General features: G+C 31.1%; 1 protein-coding gene across 4 annotated transcripts in view; it reads right to left on the bottom strand.

Moving 5' to 3' along the window:
* Nucleotides 1-18,384, bottom strand: part of LOC118196992 (uncharacterized) — a 443,070-nt gene that overhangs the window by 46,827 nt on the left and 377,859 nt on the right. For all 4 annotated transcript variants that reach the window (XM_085825207.1, XM_085825216.1, XM_085825217.1 and 1 more), the window contains 2 exons: nucleotides 2,642-2,736; nucleotides 234-495 (listed from right to left, as the gene is read on the bottom strand). In XM_085825207.1, the coding sequence (XP_085681333.1) occupies nucleotides 234-495; nucleotides 2,642-2,736 (357 nt within the window). The remainder of the gene's footprint in view (nucleotides 1-233; nucleotides 496-2,641; nucleotides 2,737-18,384) is intronic.

Genomic DNA, 18,384 nt, shown 5'->3' with positions numbered 1-18,384 from the left:
AATAGCTGTAGTATTGAGTTAAATTTTACATATGAGTGTTGACTTAAATGCAACACATGAAAAGATTGGAACACTGGGAAGTAGAACACTGAGAAGGAATAAGAACACAGAAATCATTTTTCAATGTGAAGTAGTATTTCTTCTCATCTAATAAGCAAAATCTTCTTAAAAATTACCTGGAATTCAAAAACATTAAGTAACAAGATATACTACAGTGTTCCTTTGCAACTTACCTAAAGGTGGTGAGTAAACTGCCGAAGACTGCACTTGTGACGTCATTGCTGACATGGCGGCGTCATAATGCGAGATTTCGGGTTTTATGTGTTCGTTGGAAGATGTGGTTGTGGAGACCACCGGTGTGAAGGCCTGCTCCGGAGTCGTAGGAAATTGTTGTAGAGTATATGGTGCACCTCCTGCGACTGCTGCAGCCGTCAGTTCTGGTACCATAGCACCGGCTTTGAGTTCATCTTGTTTCGGCCACTTTGGCCACATTTGCTACAAAACGAACAATAAATAATATTATCTCGTATCATTAAAACTGAAACACAAAACTGCTTATAATGTACTAGCTGAAATTCGAAATGCATGTTATTTTGAATTTGAATGAAATACGAAATGCAAGAAACGAGTACCAACAAGGCAAAAATTTGGCAAAATAGGATTATATTTAGATACAAAGGAAAACATAAGAAACATAGGAGAAATTAGGAAACACAGGAGAATAATAATTGAACTAGACGACATAGGGGAAAAACAACTGTGTAGGATTTTTCTTTTCACAATGGTATTATTTAGAAAAATAGTGTCATGGAAAAGGAATGAAAATTGTCTTATAGGAATATGCAGTTTAGGAATTAAGATTTCTGAAAATAAAACTAGTTTAGGAATTAAAACTGGAAAAATTTTGTAACTACTTGAAAATAATCGAAAAAAAAACTGGCTTGTTATTTCACGATCTCATATTATTACTCTAATATACATATAATACATCTATGAAAATTTTCATTCCAGCTGCCAAAAGGCAATAAATATAATTACCAAAGTGAGTAAAAGGGAGATCGGACTTTTCGAATTTAACTGTTACTAATGTGTTTGATCAATGGAATTTTTTTTTAGAAGGATAGGCAGATGAAAACTGACTAGTAATGCTTAGTATGCTTACCGATTTAGTATAATGTAAATTTATTGTACAGAGAATTACTCAGTGACGCAATTGATTGATCAATTCACAATATCTAAGCTGCTAATCGTGTCATTTTCTGCATTGTTTTAACCTAATAATTCGAAGCACCATTCTAAGATCCTGATGGCATGAAACAATATGTTCAGTTAGACACCAGCTCACACCTGCCAGAGCATGGCAGACTGTGAGACCACTGCAAAAGGAGATGATCGTCATTTCTCGCGATTTTTATTGACTAGATATAATTATAGAGTAAGTTGCTGAATACTGACAATGAGATTATGAAACAATTGACTTCAAAAGTGTTGTATTAAAATCAATTCCTTATTATTATTTTTGTGTTTCATTTAGTGATGTCATCTTGTAGAAAGAGAAATATGTTTTTCAGCAATTTCTTCACCATCTAATTATATGATCCTCATCCTTGTAGAGCAAACTGGAGCATTCAACAATGATAGACAATGATGGTCTGTGATTGTTGTACTTACTCGAATATAAATTCTTCTTTTTTGCTATATTTTCTGCTCTAAAATTTTATGATTTAGTGATTATTTTTCATAGCTTCTAAACGTAAAATTATATCAACTATTCTACGTGATGAATTTTTTGGAGGGGGGAAGGACTGCAATAAGCTTAGTCTCTACACTGAGGTATCTGAAAGTGAAATCAGTATGGTAGTTGACAATAGTAAGGTAGTGAGAACCAATAGTACCAATAGTAAGGACCAATAGTATCCCAACAGAAATGAAAATAATAATCATACCGGAACAGAAACATCTCCAATGTGAAATTTAAAATGGGCCATGAAAAATTAATTTAAATTAACGTAAATTTTGGAAGAAATTCTATCGATTTAGAAAGCAATAAAACTTAAATCTCTCTTCTTCAGAGGCAATTTTGCTTCTGAAAAAGAGAGACCTATGGTGATCACACTTGAAATCAATAATGGTTTATTAAAATTCTACTCCAACCTAAGGCTGTCTTTTGGCTAACTTAAAATATGAAAAATATTTCATTTTTATAAGTTTTCACCTTTTAAAGAATTATCAAAATACACATAAATATTAACTGTTAATGATAATCTAAGCTTTGTAAAATATCCAAGTTGGAAATTATGCATAGCAGTACCATATACTTACAAGTACGAAGACCATGATTCATACCAATAAAGAATTTGTCCTAATTTTCATGTATACAGAATTGTAAATAAAATTGTAATGCATATTACTTGAGCCAATTCAGTTTTACGAAAATTATGAATTTCTAAAAGCTACATAAAATTAGCTCCAGTTATCCTTTAGAATCGATTATATTTGGTTTTTCAAAATGCTAGACTTAAATAAAGTATTAGATTTCTATTCCTTAAAATAATTTACTAAGAAGTAACTATTAGTTTGATGGTTGGATAAAATTTTCATATAAAGCCTTATGTTTTGAAATATAAGCATATATTTTTACCGTTGCATATATTTGGTCTCCATTATATTGCGTTCTTTGTCTTTTGGACTCATCGTCGTGGAGGTCTCCATTTATATCTCTTCCTTCGTTTCCAACTGTAAAGAGTAAAAATGACAATAATGAATAATTTATTGTAAATTAAAAAATACATTTAAACAAGCTTTCATAATTAAAAAATAAAAAACTCTTGTGCTTAGTGACTAAAGGTGTTAATTATTAACTTGTTATTCAATGAAAAAAATATTTTCAAGTTCCCTATTTTGTCAATGCGTTTATCAATAAATGAGACTGAAACTTCAAAAACTGGAAAAAATAATAAGTTATTTAAAGATAAAAAGAAATTAAGGCCTTAACGTATAACACCTAGCTATATTTGAATAAGCTAAATTCCTAACAGATTACGCTTTTTATAATTGGAGCGTAGCTCAAAAATTATTTCAATTTTTAAGAATGAAGGGAAAGTTTTTAAAAAGAAAACAAATTAAAAGTTTTGACTAAAAATATTTCTGAACTAAACTTGTATGTCAACGTTAGTGCTTACTGATGCCTAATTTATTGAATGCACAAAAAAAAAAAAAAAAAAAATAAATAAATAAATAAATAAATAAATAAAAATAAAAATAAAAATAAAAAATAAAAAATAAAAATAAATAAATAAATAAAAAGCAATTATAAAATTTTATTATATTCTACAGATTCACCGTAAGCTGAAATGAATAGAAAAGTTAAGTCTACTACCAAGCAACATTCCGTGGACAAAAGGTTGCGAAAAGGTTGCTAACCAACTAGAAAAACGTTCTATCCAACCATAAGATTAAGTATCAGGAAAAAAAATTCCCCAAATCTGGCCACCTAAAGATAAAGAATGACCAGAACGACAAAAGTCTGTAAAAAAGAGCTGAAGGGAGAGAGAAACGCAAGGATACGCGGATTACACATGAAAGCTATCAGAATTGCGGATCAAGATTTTCAAGGGATGGCAATTTTTCGCTTGTCGGAACCCTTCAGGAGTGGCAGCAGTTCTAACTGCTCCCAAAGCGTAAATCCTTCGGATTACGCTTGCTCCATGCATTACGTACTAACCGCACACTCTAACTGGTTTCCTTTTTTAGGCACGTTCTGGATTACTATTTTTCGGTTTTTCCAATAGTCCTTTAAGCATAGCTGTGAATCCACAAAAGGGGAAAATATATGTTATAAAAAATGCACATTAAACTAGAATATAAATAACTATATTCCAGTTTAATATGACTGCAATCGATAACAGAAATATGAATTTTATTTATATCCCTGTTATCGATTGAGTAGCTAGCATATATTTTTACCTAAAAATATATGCTAGTTAATCGAGTTATCGACTTCGGTGGCAATTTTTAATATCTGTATCTTTACACTCGTTATAAAGCATTTCTTAGATTAAGATACAAAATACGACTTGATTACTAATTATTAGGTAATCAGTTAATAAAAAATATCACATTGGTAATGTTTCTCCATTTTCCATACAATTGTCGGTAATTGTATGTAAGTATGTCATATAATTGTATGTTAATTCTCACGTAAGAGAAAACGTAAAAAAAAAAAGAAAAAAAAATTTTTGAGTTGGGAAAATTTTATGATAAACATATACTTTGAAATTTTTTATGTTTTAAATGAAAATAAAATATAGAATGCTAGGCGTCAACCAAGCGATTATTTTGCGACCGAGTGCGTAATATACGGGATTAGAAATGTTTTACCTTATCTGATGCGAGAAAGCATAAACAAATCGATAAAATTTATATTTAAAAAATGTTTTACTTTTCTTTAGCAAAAATTAATTCAATGAGAAATTATTTATTATCAAGTCAAAGAGGAAATTATACAATGCAGCTATACTTCTGATAACTTGATTTTTCTTGCAAAATGTTTCTAAAAATTTCATTTTTGTTATTTCAATTTTAAAAAATTCAAAAACCTAGAAGAATCCAAATTTAAAAATAATTTATAAACTCTTTTTAATTTAACCTTCACTCGACAAAGTGCATGGAATATGTTGAAAGAGTCTCCTGAGAACACTATTTCTCAAGGCCTTTGTTTGCGAAACAGTTATTCTTATTTTGCATCTTATTATTACATGCCTTTTAGGAAAAAGTAAAAAAAGACGGTATTTTTTAGGAAAATTTCTACCATAGTCTGTAATTAAAAAGCTGTTGAAAACATTTCACAATCTTAAACTAGGAATTTTCTATTAAGCAATAAGTTTTAGTATTCAAAGCGAAGATAATGAATAATTCTTTGGTCTTTCGTCAGTTTTTATTTATTTTTTCTAATGTAATAAGACATACATAGTGTTTTAACATTTCAAGGACATACAAAATTTTCAAATTCCTTTGAACGTAAGAAAATGTGAAAAGTTTATACAACGTTTAATGTTACAATATTAATGATCTGAGGGGGATGCAATTTGAAGAGTTTAAGTTTCAATCTAATTTTTTTAAACAAGAATTCTTCATAAAGGGCTCTTTAACATTAAAAATAAAGTTAGAAAACTGAAAAGTTATAAAAAATATTTTTAAAAAAGTAAAAAAACGAATGATTCTGTATCAGATGCGTAACTTATGGAGTTAAAAGCATCTTCTATTAATACCAATAAAGCTTCAAAGTTCAATACCAGTGTTCGTAAAATTATTAGGTCTACTGTTTTGTTGCTGTGACTTATTTTACTTATCTGACAGTAATATCAGAGCAAGCCCACGAAATTCATCATCGCAAAGAAATCATACAGGTGATAGTACGACTTCGCTCATTTCCGGCCCCAATTTTGATGGAGAGCACTCCGGCGGAGAAGGGTCCGAGGGTCTCCCCCCTTCTCCTACCATCAACCTCTCTAGAAGACCTTCGGCTTGCCGCATATTTAGAGTGTTCCCAAGCCGCACAGACACTATACATTTAGAAATATTCATGTCTTCTCCTGGACTCGAACCCGGGCATCGCTAACCACTCTCCTGCTTGGGCGGCACTATTAGGCGTATGTTAAGTGTGTTTAATTTTTAAAACTGCATGCATTATTTAAAAGGTAAAATAAAAATTTAAATTAATAAAAAGGTGTTTTTACTGATTTAAATTTTTTGTTAATGTGTAATAAACGATTAAATTTGTAAAATAAATTAAAGCATTCTACGTCAAAAGGTGATTATGAGAATGACCGAATGCCCTACACCAGACAACAAATGAAAGATTACAATTTTAAATCTTGTCTTTGCTCAGTAGCAATCCTTGTTAATTCTTTTCATTCCTTTCATTCGTCAATTTTGCCACAGTTAGGATTTTATATATTGCGTGAAAGCAGTACATCTGCATCGAAGTGAGAAAGATTACATAATCTTTGTTCATACAATTACCTAAAGTATTTGTTCAAAACCAATGTAATTAAATGACTAACTCAAAGTAATATGCCCCACTTGTCTGTGAATATGATAGTTGATATGTGTTGAAAGAATTTCAAAAGAAAGATATCCAAGTGCTCTAAATTATATTATTTAAATTGAAAATAAACTAAATGTATATATTTCAATTGGGAAGTTAACGTTCAGTGATAAATTATCTTAATAAACGTTTAAACGTTTTAAAATATTGGGCTGCGAGACTGCTTGGTTTTGATTATAGAAATATATTAAGAAGTAAGTATTATTACAAGAAAGCATATTAAAAAAAATGGCTGCTGTGTTTTTATTTATCTAATTTATTAATCTCGAACTTTCCGTATGCTTTTGTAGCTAGTAACAATAATGTAATGTTTATCTATGACTAAATTTATCTCATTTCTTCCTATCTGATTTCCTTCTGAATTATGCGCCCAGCAGCGGCTGAGCTGCTGAACACTGATAATTCGATCCGATGATCGAATTCCTTGTACGAGCTGGCTGCATGGGCGTTTTTGTAGTTTTTCCCCATGAATAACGCGTTTGCGAGCCAGTTTTCCTTATAAAGTCCTTCACGAAGGCATTTCTACCGTTAGCCAGATAGCCCTCGAATGCTTTGCCATAAGAAATTAAAAAAAACTAAATTCATTCTGAATACCATATCCATTTGGATATGGTTGGAATTTTATCCCGGATGACATTCGGCAAAAAAAAAAAAAAAAAAAAAAAAAAACCCAAAATCAAGTTTATTCAGAACTCCGATCCAGGTAATAAAAAAATAAAATAAAGGAAATATGATTACACCTGAAATATGGTTAACCCCTATGAAAGTTACATTCAGGCCACTATGGCACTATGTAGACGCTAATTAAAGCTGGTTTTTTTATAAAAACATATTTGGGGGTGAAAGAAATTAATTAGTTAATATCAAACAGGCGGTTTAGGGAAATGTTAGCAAAGTAACAAATTAATAAATTCTGGTGTCAGTGTTAAATGTTACATAATTAACACGTAGCTTGTAATATTATGTTAATCTTATTCTTTTCAATAATTATCCTTTTCAATAACCAGTGTTTTTTATCGTGCACCAGTGACCAGTTTTTTTATCGATTTACTTGCATTATGCAAGTAAAATCATTCTAAGCAGCTCCGAGATCTAAAAAGCAATTTTTTCGGGGCCTCTGTTTTTTAAGCTCTTTGAGCTCTCGAAAATAAGTGATAGGCACTTAACAAAAAACGCTTAATTTGATTGCCAATAAACTTTTTATTTATTTATTTATTTATTTATTGGTAAGGAATAATAAAATAACGATATAAGTAAGCGAGTTACGTTTATTTGCCACTATTTAACAAATATCTACCTAAAAAGGATCCTACCTTTTTTAAGTATGGCTAATATTTATCCTAAGATAGCCATTCAGAGCGTTTCGGATATTCTAATACGATGTGTATCGTTTCCTGCAAAATGGTTATAAGAGAGCTGTCTTTTTGTTGGTTCGAACTTAAATAGGGTTTTCCAAATGCGTCTTTAAGCAAACGACTTTAAAAAGTGCAAATAAATACAGGTTTCGAAAAAATGACTGCTTCTAAATGGTTGCTGAAAAAGTAAATCGCTTTTCTAACAGCATTAGAATGCATTTTCGGGCTATCTTACTTTATGGGTCTGGGTTTTTCCTGTTTAATGTTGCATAGCAAGGAGTTCTGGATATATCGCCAAAGAGGGCTTTTTCTGTAGGATGCGATTTGCACAGAAAAAGAATTTTTTTTTTTTTTTTTTTTTTTTCTTCTCTCTCTCTCTTTATCCGATCATTTATGTATTTATTTGCGTTTCACTTTTTCCACACTTAGTTTTGAATACATTGAAAATAAAATTCTTAAATTCAAGCAGCAATAGATATGAATATGCATTACGGTATGCTGATATCTTTTGCTGTTTGCTTGTTAATAAATACCACAAAGAAAATAGAGAAGTTTAAATACCTTATAATAACTACGATATTCTGACATGCTGTGAACGCAGTTTTGCAACAGATTATAATATAACTCAATCCAAATTTAATATACAATCAACTCCCATTTTACTGGACTCAGAATTACGATTAATTTGAGGTATGTTAAGAAATCATAGGAAAAAGGGAAAACTCAAATTATAATTAACATAAAATTACCATTAATAATTTACTTGTCTTTCTGAAGAGTCCAATTTCGATAAGAAGCTCATTTGGTTGCTTAAATGAAACCAGCATTCAGAATAAAAAAAAAAAAAAATAAAAAAAAAAAAACATAACGTAATTACAGTGTCATTAAAAATGAAGAAACCTTGTTATAAAGATATTAAAGTATATAATATTAAATTGTAAGGGAAAATTTCATATATTCAGATTTGCGTAAAAGTGCAGGTTAAAACTTCCTTTAGAGATCGATGATCATAGCTTGGCAAATGTCAGGCAAAGCTCAGTAAATTTGTAGCGTGGTTAATTCTGCCTTTGATAAATCGGGAGTTAACTGTACGTATATAAAAGTAATGTGTGCATAATTATTGAACAGAATTATCATAAAAATGAATGGATGAAATTAAAATTACAATCGCACCTTTCTATCCGCTGGTTTAATATCGACGATTTTATTGCTGCTTTTTTCTCTACATATATTTTCTTGGATGCTTTAGGTATTTTGGTATGTTCATACAGCCTAAGTTGCCCTTGTAGTAATTAAACATTTGTTACGAATTTTGTACATAAATAGATGATTTTAGTCCAATTATATGTGAAATTGTTGTATTTTTCTCCGTAATGTAACGTGAAAATAATTAACAGAGAAGCTAAGCAGGAAAAGTAAGAATATAGGGGCGAGTCCATTTAATATTGAGTAAATGGCTACCTCCGTAATTTGGCGAGAAATCAACAAAAGTAGCTAAATTTAGCGACCATTCGGCGACATTTTGTTCGGTTTCTATATTACCGTAACAGGTTTTGTAATTGAATAAATGTAATTGATCGTTCTATTAGCTGTAACCGTAATTCCACCCTCATATTGCCTTCCAGTAATTTCGAGAAGCAGAAAGTACTAGAAATATATCGACGGCCGGTTGAAAACTATAAAGCCGCACGGAGAACATCTGCTCTCAGTTGCTTAGTTACCGTTGTTGCGAGTTGTTAGTTCAACGTGAACTGAGATATCCGAGTTAACTTTAGATGCGCTTTGCATTGCGTTGTGTTTAACGTTCTTAGTAGTTTTATGCTTAACTACCAATTGTACTCTGTCATACTGTGAACTCCTGCTCGAGTATTTCTGCGGAAAATTCCATAAATTTGAAATGTTTATTTTGATAACATTAATTTTATTAATCTATCATTGAACTGTGTGTATTCAAGCTATTACGAATTTGTACGCACGCAACACATTGATGTACTCTTTCTTTTCTCATAACGTTTCTCTGAATATTTTGAGAAATTCTCAAAATAATGCATTTTAAAGAGGAATTTCATTCAAAGATAGTCCCTAGGTATCAAGTCTCTTGAGTAAAGGTAAGGATTAAGAAGAATGGAACAAGTTTCTTTGCAATAAACTGTGCTTGAAGACAAACTACTAGCATTGCTTATTTTTTTCGTTAAGATTTCCTAGATTTAAAATAAACAAGTACGCATCAATGAATGTAGCTGCAGTTGTGCATTCTCTGTCTACAAAATATTTTCTCCCCCTAAACTTGTTACTTAACCTTCAGGAGTTGAAAGATCTCAACACCTCTACATGTATAAAAAAAGCTTTCTACTTCATATATAAGATTGTCAAAACCTTTAGACGCATAAAATACGGTAACTACAAAAGGTGCTGAACCGGAAGAATCCCAAACCCAGAATCATCCTTTCATTCTCCTCTTCTCTCCCTCTTTTCATTCTCGCTTTTTCTTTTTCCACCCTCCCACCTCTTTCCTCTTCACTGCTTGTCGTCTCATTGTCAGTTTGCCAATTGTTGACAAAACTTCCTTTGTCGTGAAAACATTTTCTAGGTTTTCCAAATCTGCTTTTCCACCGAGGTTTTCTTTTCTGAGATGCTATCTCTCCTAAGCACGGGGTTAAAACAAAGGGGCTTTTTCAAACGCGTTTTTGCCCACGGTACGGTTGCGACACTGTCTTTTATTTCGTTCGATTTCTCCCCCCCTCTCTTCTCTTCTAGCTGCTGAAACTAGTAGGAAAAGTTGTGCAATATTTTACCTACCTAATTCTACTTGTCAAAGAAAACTCAAACTGTTTGTTGTCACTTTATTCGCATGCAAACACATAAAAAGAAAGTAACTCGAGGAGGAAAAAATGTAGAAACCGTAGCAACAATGGTTTTGGTCACAGCCTGTCAATTCCTGATTTTTCTAAATTAATGGTTTAAATCAAAGTTGTTACCAGCTCTCTTTTTTAAAAAGAAAATTAGTTTTTTTCCCCCTTCCATTGCCAACAACTTCCTACACACGTTGTTCTAAAATTAAAACAATGAAAATATTTCAAATTAATTCTTATATGAGTACATTACAGAAGATTTAAAGACACGTTTAAATTACTGCTTACATGCAGAGAGGGTTATAAGTATAGTTGACTAATCTATATCTATATAAATAAAAATGTCTGTGTGTTGAGCTTGTTCGCGATTATTAACTCAGTCACTACTATAGCTATCGTCACCAAACTTTAAACAATTCTTTCCTGGGTCCTGAGAAAGGTCGACATCCACTTAAAAAAAAAAAAAAAAAAAAAACTGATATATTAATTAAAAACTTTGAAAACGCTAATTGTCGCCCTCATTTTTCCTAGTGGCAACGGTTTCGGACGCTGGAGATAAAAATCTGCTTTATTTCGAGATGTGTTACCACTGCTCGCTTTCAAATCGTAGAGTTTGTTAAGAAAAAATTTCTTAGTTTGACAGCGAAATAGAAATAGCATTGCCAAACACTTAAATACATTATTCCCGATTCCAAAAATTCGTGGAAAGCCACTTCGACTATTTCCATCTTCGTACGACTTCGTACGAAGCCGAGCTATTTATTAAAAACTCTGAAAACGGTAATTTTCCCATGCATTTTTCCGTGTGGCAACAGTATCGCGCGTTGAAGATAAAAATGCTTTATTTCGAAAGATGTTGCTATTGCTCGCTTTCAAATCGTTAAGTTTGTTAATCAAAAATTTTAGAAAATCTACATATGTGGAAAGAAGAATGTCTGTTTGTGTGTTTGTTCGCGTTATTGATTTCTGATCGATTGTGATAAATTTTTTGCCCTATTTATTCGACTAAATTTGAATATAGGTGAAATATTGGATGGAACTTGAGCTTTTACGACCATTTGATCAGAAAGACGAAAATCATTAAAAATTGCGTGCCATTTTTGCTGATATAATGAGAGAGAATTAGTTTATTTTTCTATCGAAATTTTGTATGTGAGTTCCATACCGCATCAGACTGAAAAAATGTGTGACCATGAATCGTATTTTTTGCATCATTATTAGAGAAGCATTACAGCGGTATCGTTCTCTCTGTTGTTAGATACATTACTCTCAATCTAATTGAACTAGCATAGGGTACTTTCGCTAGTTTAAAATAAATGGCAGTGTCTGCCAAACATAATCTATATTAAAACTGAAATATATTTTATGCATTGTTAAAATATTATTATAGCAATAATAGCCTTCTCGAAAGACAGAGATGCATTGCTCCTTTAAAAAAGTAGAAAGTTGTAAATTATAATTATATTATATTAAAAAAATAATCAACCATATATAATCAAAACAAATCTTTATAATTTTAATATATCGTGTTACTTTGTTTTAAAAATATAGTGTAATAATAGTCTCAAAAAAGCCATCTGTTTAATGCTTAAAAAATCTCTGCTCGATCACAAGTCGTGATGCTAGGGAATCAACCAGAACTCAGCCAAATATAAATGTAGTTTGAAGTCCGGCTAAATTGTTGAAAAGTTAATGAATCATAACCTTCATTAAAGTGTGATTTTATTTAGCTGTATTAAATAATTTTACTTTTAAATGTTGAATATTGTTCAGTTTTATTTTGGAAATGGTGAAAAAGTTAAATATTTAGTTTTTGGGTACCATATCTATTTCTAAAATTTTCTGATGAGCAGCAAACGATGATTATGAATTTTTATCTTTTACTGCGTTTAACGATAATGTAAACGACAGTAGTAATAAAATAATTGAAACATTTTTTTACTATACTTAAGGAATTTAAATAAGTCGGCAGACCTTTGTTAGTCTCCAAAATTTGAACTTGCTCACAAAATCAGTGTGGTAATCAGAGTTTTTATACGCAGTCAAACCCGAATCTAATAAGTTACCTAGGACTGGCGATAAATGTTTAGTGATCGGGAGATGAAAATCACATTCACAGAGGTAATGAAGCTTAATATTAAGACTCACATCATCGCCAGGACCTTAATATGAAAAATAAATACCTATATTTTTCTCTAAAGTAAAGCGATAGTTCTTTTAAAAATATACGTAATGAGTAATTCAAGTAATGATTCTTAGAAAAGCAGTCTAATTTTATCAACTGAACTATGTAGAAATAAATTCTAACATTTTACCTCAGCCCAGGGAAACGAAAATTCGAATGACTTGTTGTTGACATTATCTCACTTATCTGACAGCAACATCAAAACACTTTTATGATTTTTTGGCAAGGTGCTCAGGATTGCGTCTTTTCTTGCAAAGGGATTCAAGCACCTTGTAAGGACATTTTAAGTTTTAAAATAACCAGTTTTATTCAGTTATTTACCTTTGCTATTTTCTCTCGTTTCCATTTCCTACCAGAATGATATTTCACTTTCGGTATAATAAAGAACGTAACAAAATAATATACTCAGAGGTTGAAGCATCATTTATTAAGCAATTTGCTGATAAATAAATACTCATCTATAAATCATAGATGGTTTTATAACTCATAAGGAAAGTGTATGAAACAAATGTAAAACTAAAACTGTAGTTAAGTCCCAAGATTTTCTAACTGAAAGAATTTAAGAGCTACTAGCTTAATTCATAATCACTACAAAGCGTGCACATTCAGGTGCATTACTCCCGGTATATCAAAATGAAACCGAAAGTTTGATTTCTTTTTGCCCTTGAAATGGTAACAAGGCTTCCATTATTATCATATATGCACGATTAGGACTTATTGTTCTGGTGTCTTGATTGTTGACATAATTCCAAGTTCCAAACTGGCAGGTTTTAGCTGGCGCTTCATCAAGTGCGTCTGGCGCATTCCAGACAGTTAGTTCAATAAAACAAATTCACTTGTTTAACAATACGTACAGGACTGAGGATTTGGCCGCATTAGATGCTGAGTTCATTATACTCGAAGCAACTTTTAAGCCTCTCTACTACATTCCTTAACTTTTGCATTCAAGCTCTTTAAAAAGAATATATATTAATTACTTTTATTTATATATTGCACTTTTATGCTAATGTTTTATTTAATAATTTAGGCTTTCTAGAAGCTTTAATGATTAATTCTCTTTATTTCATAATGAAACAATAACAATTTAGAACTTGTGAGATGAGTTTTTGCATTAGTTGCAGCTGATCCGGTCTTGATAACAGAACAGTACCTTAAATCTAAAGTTTTTTTTTTTTTTTAATTGTAAATATCACGTTTTAAAATCACCTTCTTTACGTTTACGCCACATAAAATCCGATTCAATGGCAAAATCACAAAATATTTTAAAACAGCATATGTTTAGAATTTCCGATAGACAGTCTTGTGAGCTGGAGTTAAAAATGTTTTATTCCGCCCAGTGTTGCGGCTGCTCGCTTTGAAATCGTTATGTTAATTAAAAACTAGTTAAAATTTTTAAGCTTTACAAATTATGAAATAGATAATAAAATAAATTCGAAATTCAAAGTTCCGAATTTCAACTGCCTATGTTCCAGTGGAGGATTTCATTATTCAAAATTGATGGCTCTAGGTATCGTTGCTTTTTCACAATGCGAGAAGCATGTATACATTCATGCAAATTCTTCATTATTTAATTTCTTTAAATGTAATATAGGACGATAATATTTGGCGGCAACAATCTCAAAAATGATACGCCATTGATAGTTATTCAAAGCAAAATGCCGTTTCGAGACTAAAATTCCCATTTATGTACAAAAATTGTATGTTTAATATTTAAAAAAGTATAATTTTGGCTACTTATAAAAAGTTAATTATAAAAAATGTAAGAGAAACATTAGCCTTAAGGTTTAGAAAAAAAGAAAATTTCAAAAAAGCTTTCGATGAATTGAAGACATTCCTCTTATGAGCTCTTTTTTGTACTGTAGTAGTCTGTTGAATTCTCGGCATGAGCACACTTAACTTTCCTTGATCAACCCCTCTCCGGAATAAAAGTACTGAGTCTGTATAGATATATCTAGACGGCTGTAAACTTGCAACTAATACGTATTAAATTTGCTAATAAAAAACTTGCTAATAAAAAATAAAAAAATAAAAAATAAATTTGCTAATATAAAACTAATACGTGTTAAATTTGCTAAAATTTTGGACTTTTAATGTAGGTCTCGAAAACCTACGGAATAGGTAATGTTCTCGAAAACCTACGAAAAGTAAGATCGAATAGTTCTGATAAATCTTACGATTATTAGCTATAACTTGAATGCTTGTATTTAACATTTTTGTAAACAACTGAACCTTTTTTTAAAGCCACAGGGTATTTCAAATTAACAAAAGTTAACACTTAAGTTTAAAAAAAATTAGGATAACTGCAAAAAAAGCTGAAGTAGTTTCAGTTTTCATGATGAGAAAACGTTCTGATTTCTTGCAATTTAATCATGATTTTCGTAGAATAAATATAGAAAAATTGAATTAAACAGTTTATGCTTTCGACAGTTATTAAAGTGATGTTAATAAGATTAATGAAAGTTAAACCATGGCATTCTTCTTCATATTTACGTATAACACCTCCATCGCAATGTAAACAGAAAGGTGAGAATTTAGTTTTTTTATAAGTTAACTACATATTCACTATTTAAACTTCAAACATGAAACAATGAAAATCATATCAGCATTTTTTCAGTATAAGACAAGCTTTGCCACAGTAACTCCGACCTACTCTAATTCCTCGTCGGTGCATAACCAATTATGACAGCTCTCAGCCGAGACGCTGCATCGTCCGGGCAGAGACTGAAGACATCTCCAATCTAAATTTGGCAGAGAAAGATTGTATCTTTTAAGAGCATAACAGATACCCACAACTCTCCCCGATGAGCCTTGGCTCACAGCCATAATCACGAATGCGGCTCCTCTTTTCTGGATGGACTCCTTCTTGTTAAGGAGACCTCTAGCACAAAGACCAGAATTGTGTGCTCGGCTGGCGAAGAACTGCATGGCAGTTGCAGAGCTACTCAGCTGACTCGAGATATTAGATGCGCAAAGAAACGCGCTTGATTGCTAGATTACTACGGTGTCGTTTCCTTATTCGAGTTTAGGCAGAATTTTCGCCTAGTGTTAATCGGCGAAGACTTTGGTTGCGGTTATTTAACGGTCGGAAGAAACAAGATTCGAGATGAATGCAGGCAAAAAATGTCGAGTTGGCATCAACTCAGTGCTGAGTTGGCCATCATCGTGTTTAAGAAAATCACGTGATGGGGTACCAACTGAGCATATCGAAAAGTGCTCAGTTCGTATCGGCATCACGTGATTTTTGAACATTGCTAAAATCGATCAGTTTTGTATGTAATCAGCAACTTTGCAAATTAAAGACTTTATGAGAAAGACGAAAACTATTTTCGTCCTATGAAATTGCTGATTATACTATAATGATTAAATTATAGGTCATCTTTTAGTATTAGTTTTTATGAATTTATCGTGAAACTTTTCAAAATAGAACTCAAAAAAAAAAAAAAAAAAAAAAAATGATTTTGAGAAATTCCCCAGAGTTTAAGTCGCACAAGTTTTACAACGTTTTCATTGTGAAAATCAAAGTGAGAGTGCGGAAATCTACTAGACAATATTGTACGCCTTAGACGAATTTTTCTGCTACAAAACGTGGCTTTCTGCTAAAACGGGACTTACGCGAGTAAACACGGTAGTTCATAAAGCTCATTCTTTCTCATCACTTTTAAGCGCTTAACATTATTAAGCATATCATTAATGCAATTGTGTTTCTCTAATTTGTAACTTTTCAGATATTACCACCCTGTCACGGTTTATTCACGAAAGCTTTGTAAACAAAATTTTGAGTAGTAATTGATCATTCAAATAGTTTGAGATTTTAAACCTAGAATTATATTAGACTTTTCCGATTTGCCAGTATGCATTAGTTTTCATTTGTAATTCCTCTTTCGTTTATTAAGATTTTGACTTTAAAATTTTAATTGTTTTTTTCATAGTAATTTTTAGCTGTTTTACTATTGCTTCGGTTCTATATAATTTGAAAAATATTAATTCAGCTTACTGCATTTAATTTGATGAACATCATACAATAAAATGTGAGTTCTTGTCATACTTTTCCTAAACATTAATATCTCAAAAGAATTCCCTTTGTACTTTTTTAAATTAACTATTTTTCTAAGTTTTAAACATTTTGCTGATGAAATATTTCACAATTCAGGCTAATAACCTAACGTTCTCATTTTTACTTCCTTGAACGAAGTAAAAAGGAAGTATTGTAATCGCGAAAAATTTCGGTTATCATATTTCAACGAGAATATCTATTTTGACCGCTATCCAATGCAATTTTGAAATTTAATGCCGTTTCTTGCGTGACGTCCGCAAGTATTATTTATTTGCGTGACATCCGCAAATAACTAAGTAATAAGTATTATTATTTAGTCTGTAGTAAGGACAGAATAAAGGACTCTTTTCCAAAAAAAAATTATAAAACTGATTTAAAATGAATTCTGAAGAGAATTTTTCGCGGAGTTTGTGCGTACGTACGAACGTATCTCGCATAACTCAAAAACGAGTAGCCTCAGGACGTTGAAATTTTGTATGTAGGACTGCTATAACATGTAGATGTGCACTTCGTATTTTGGTTTCAATCGGCCGAACCAAGAGTATATAAATATATATGTACATATATACCCAATCTGTTACTCGGCTCAGTGATCTCAGTTTCTTTATTCTTATATGTTTGTAAATTGTGCACTTTTTGCTTTAAAAATGATTGAATAATCTTCCGATTCAGGTTTTTATGCCTTTAATAAATCTGCATGCAATATTTGTGGAGTTATCAAAAGTTGTTTAAGTGCGGCTAAGCCTAATGAATTTAGCGATGTCGGACATGTTTGTTTACATTTTAAACTTGGCAAAATAGCGGATTTGTTGCCAATCTAGCGAAACTAAACTTCGCAGCAGAAAAGATAACACCTTCTTTTATTATTGCGAATTAAATCATACTTAATCCATTCTGGAATTTATTCGAGGAAATAAGAGTTTCAGATTTACTTCGTAATTTTTAATATAGATATTTTGAGTTTTTATTTAAATTTTTTGTATTTTTGCCTTGTCGGGCAGTGACAACTGAATTAATTGAATGAGAAATACTGAATCGTCTCTGAAAAACTATTTCTTTTTTGTTTTGTTTGCTTAATTTCTTTTATACATCGTTTTAGATTTATTATAGTATTTGAATAGAACATGTGGCAACGATTAGATAATTCTTCAAATGATATAAATTTATATGCATTCTGAGTTATAATGTCGACGAAGTACAATACTGTTAAGTGAACCTAGCGCCAGAGTGTCGCTATGGTAAACAAATATAGTGAATTTTAAAGTGCATTTATTCTATTGTGGTTTATGCGCTATCGACGATGTAGATTTAATTCAATCCAATAAGTTTAAATGAAATGCAAGAAAAAATGCGTATAACTTAATATTCCATGCAAGGAAGTCATGTGGTGCACACATCAGATTTTTTTTTAATCTTTTATTTTTTCTTAAATTTTGGCTTAATTAAAAATTGAATTACTTTTAATTTCGAACAGTTTTGAGAAAAATATTATTTCAGCTTATAGCTTAAAATTTGAACAATGTTTATCTACTGCCTAAGTTCTAAAATATTTTCATATACTGCTTAAATTTACACTGTAATTTCTGTTTAGGGTCACGTCGGAGCAGATTACAACTTGATGATCTATTAAAAACATTCATTTTTAAAAATTTATACTTTAATTTTTGCAATATTTATTTGTATTATAAAAACTTTTACTGGTCAGCATTAGTTTAAGTATTTTATTTGCTTTAATTCAACTCTTACTTTTGATTTATTTCATTTATAGTCATCGCAGAAACGTGGCCTCGTTGAAGAGTTTTCGGCTGCTCCTTAGGAAAAAAAAGAAT

This window comes from Stegodyphus dumicola, chromosome 1, assembly GCF_044657685.1.
Source record: "Stegodyphus dumicola isolate Sdum_Otavi_A_Nest chromosome 1, ASM4465768v1".
NCBI lineage: Eukaryota > Metazoa > Arthropoda > Arachnida > Araneae > Eresidae > Stegodyphus > Stegodyphus dumicola.
The sequence above is the reverse complement of the archived record's forward strand: the minus strand, read 5'-3'. Positions and strand labels throughout refer to the sequence as shown.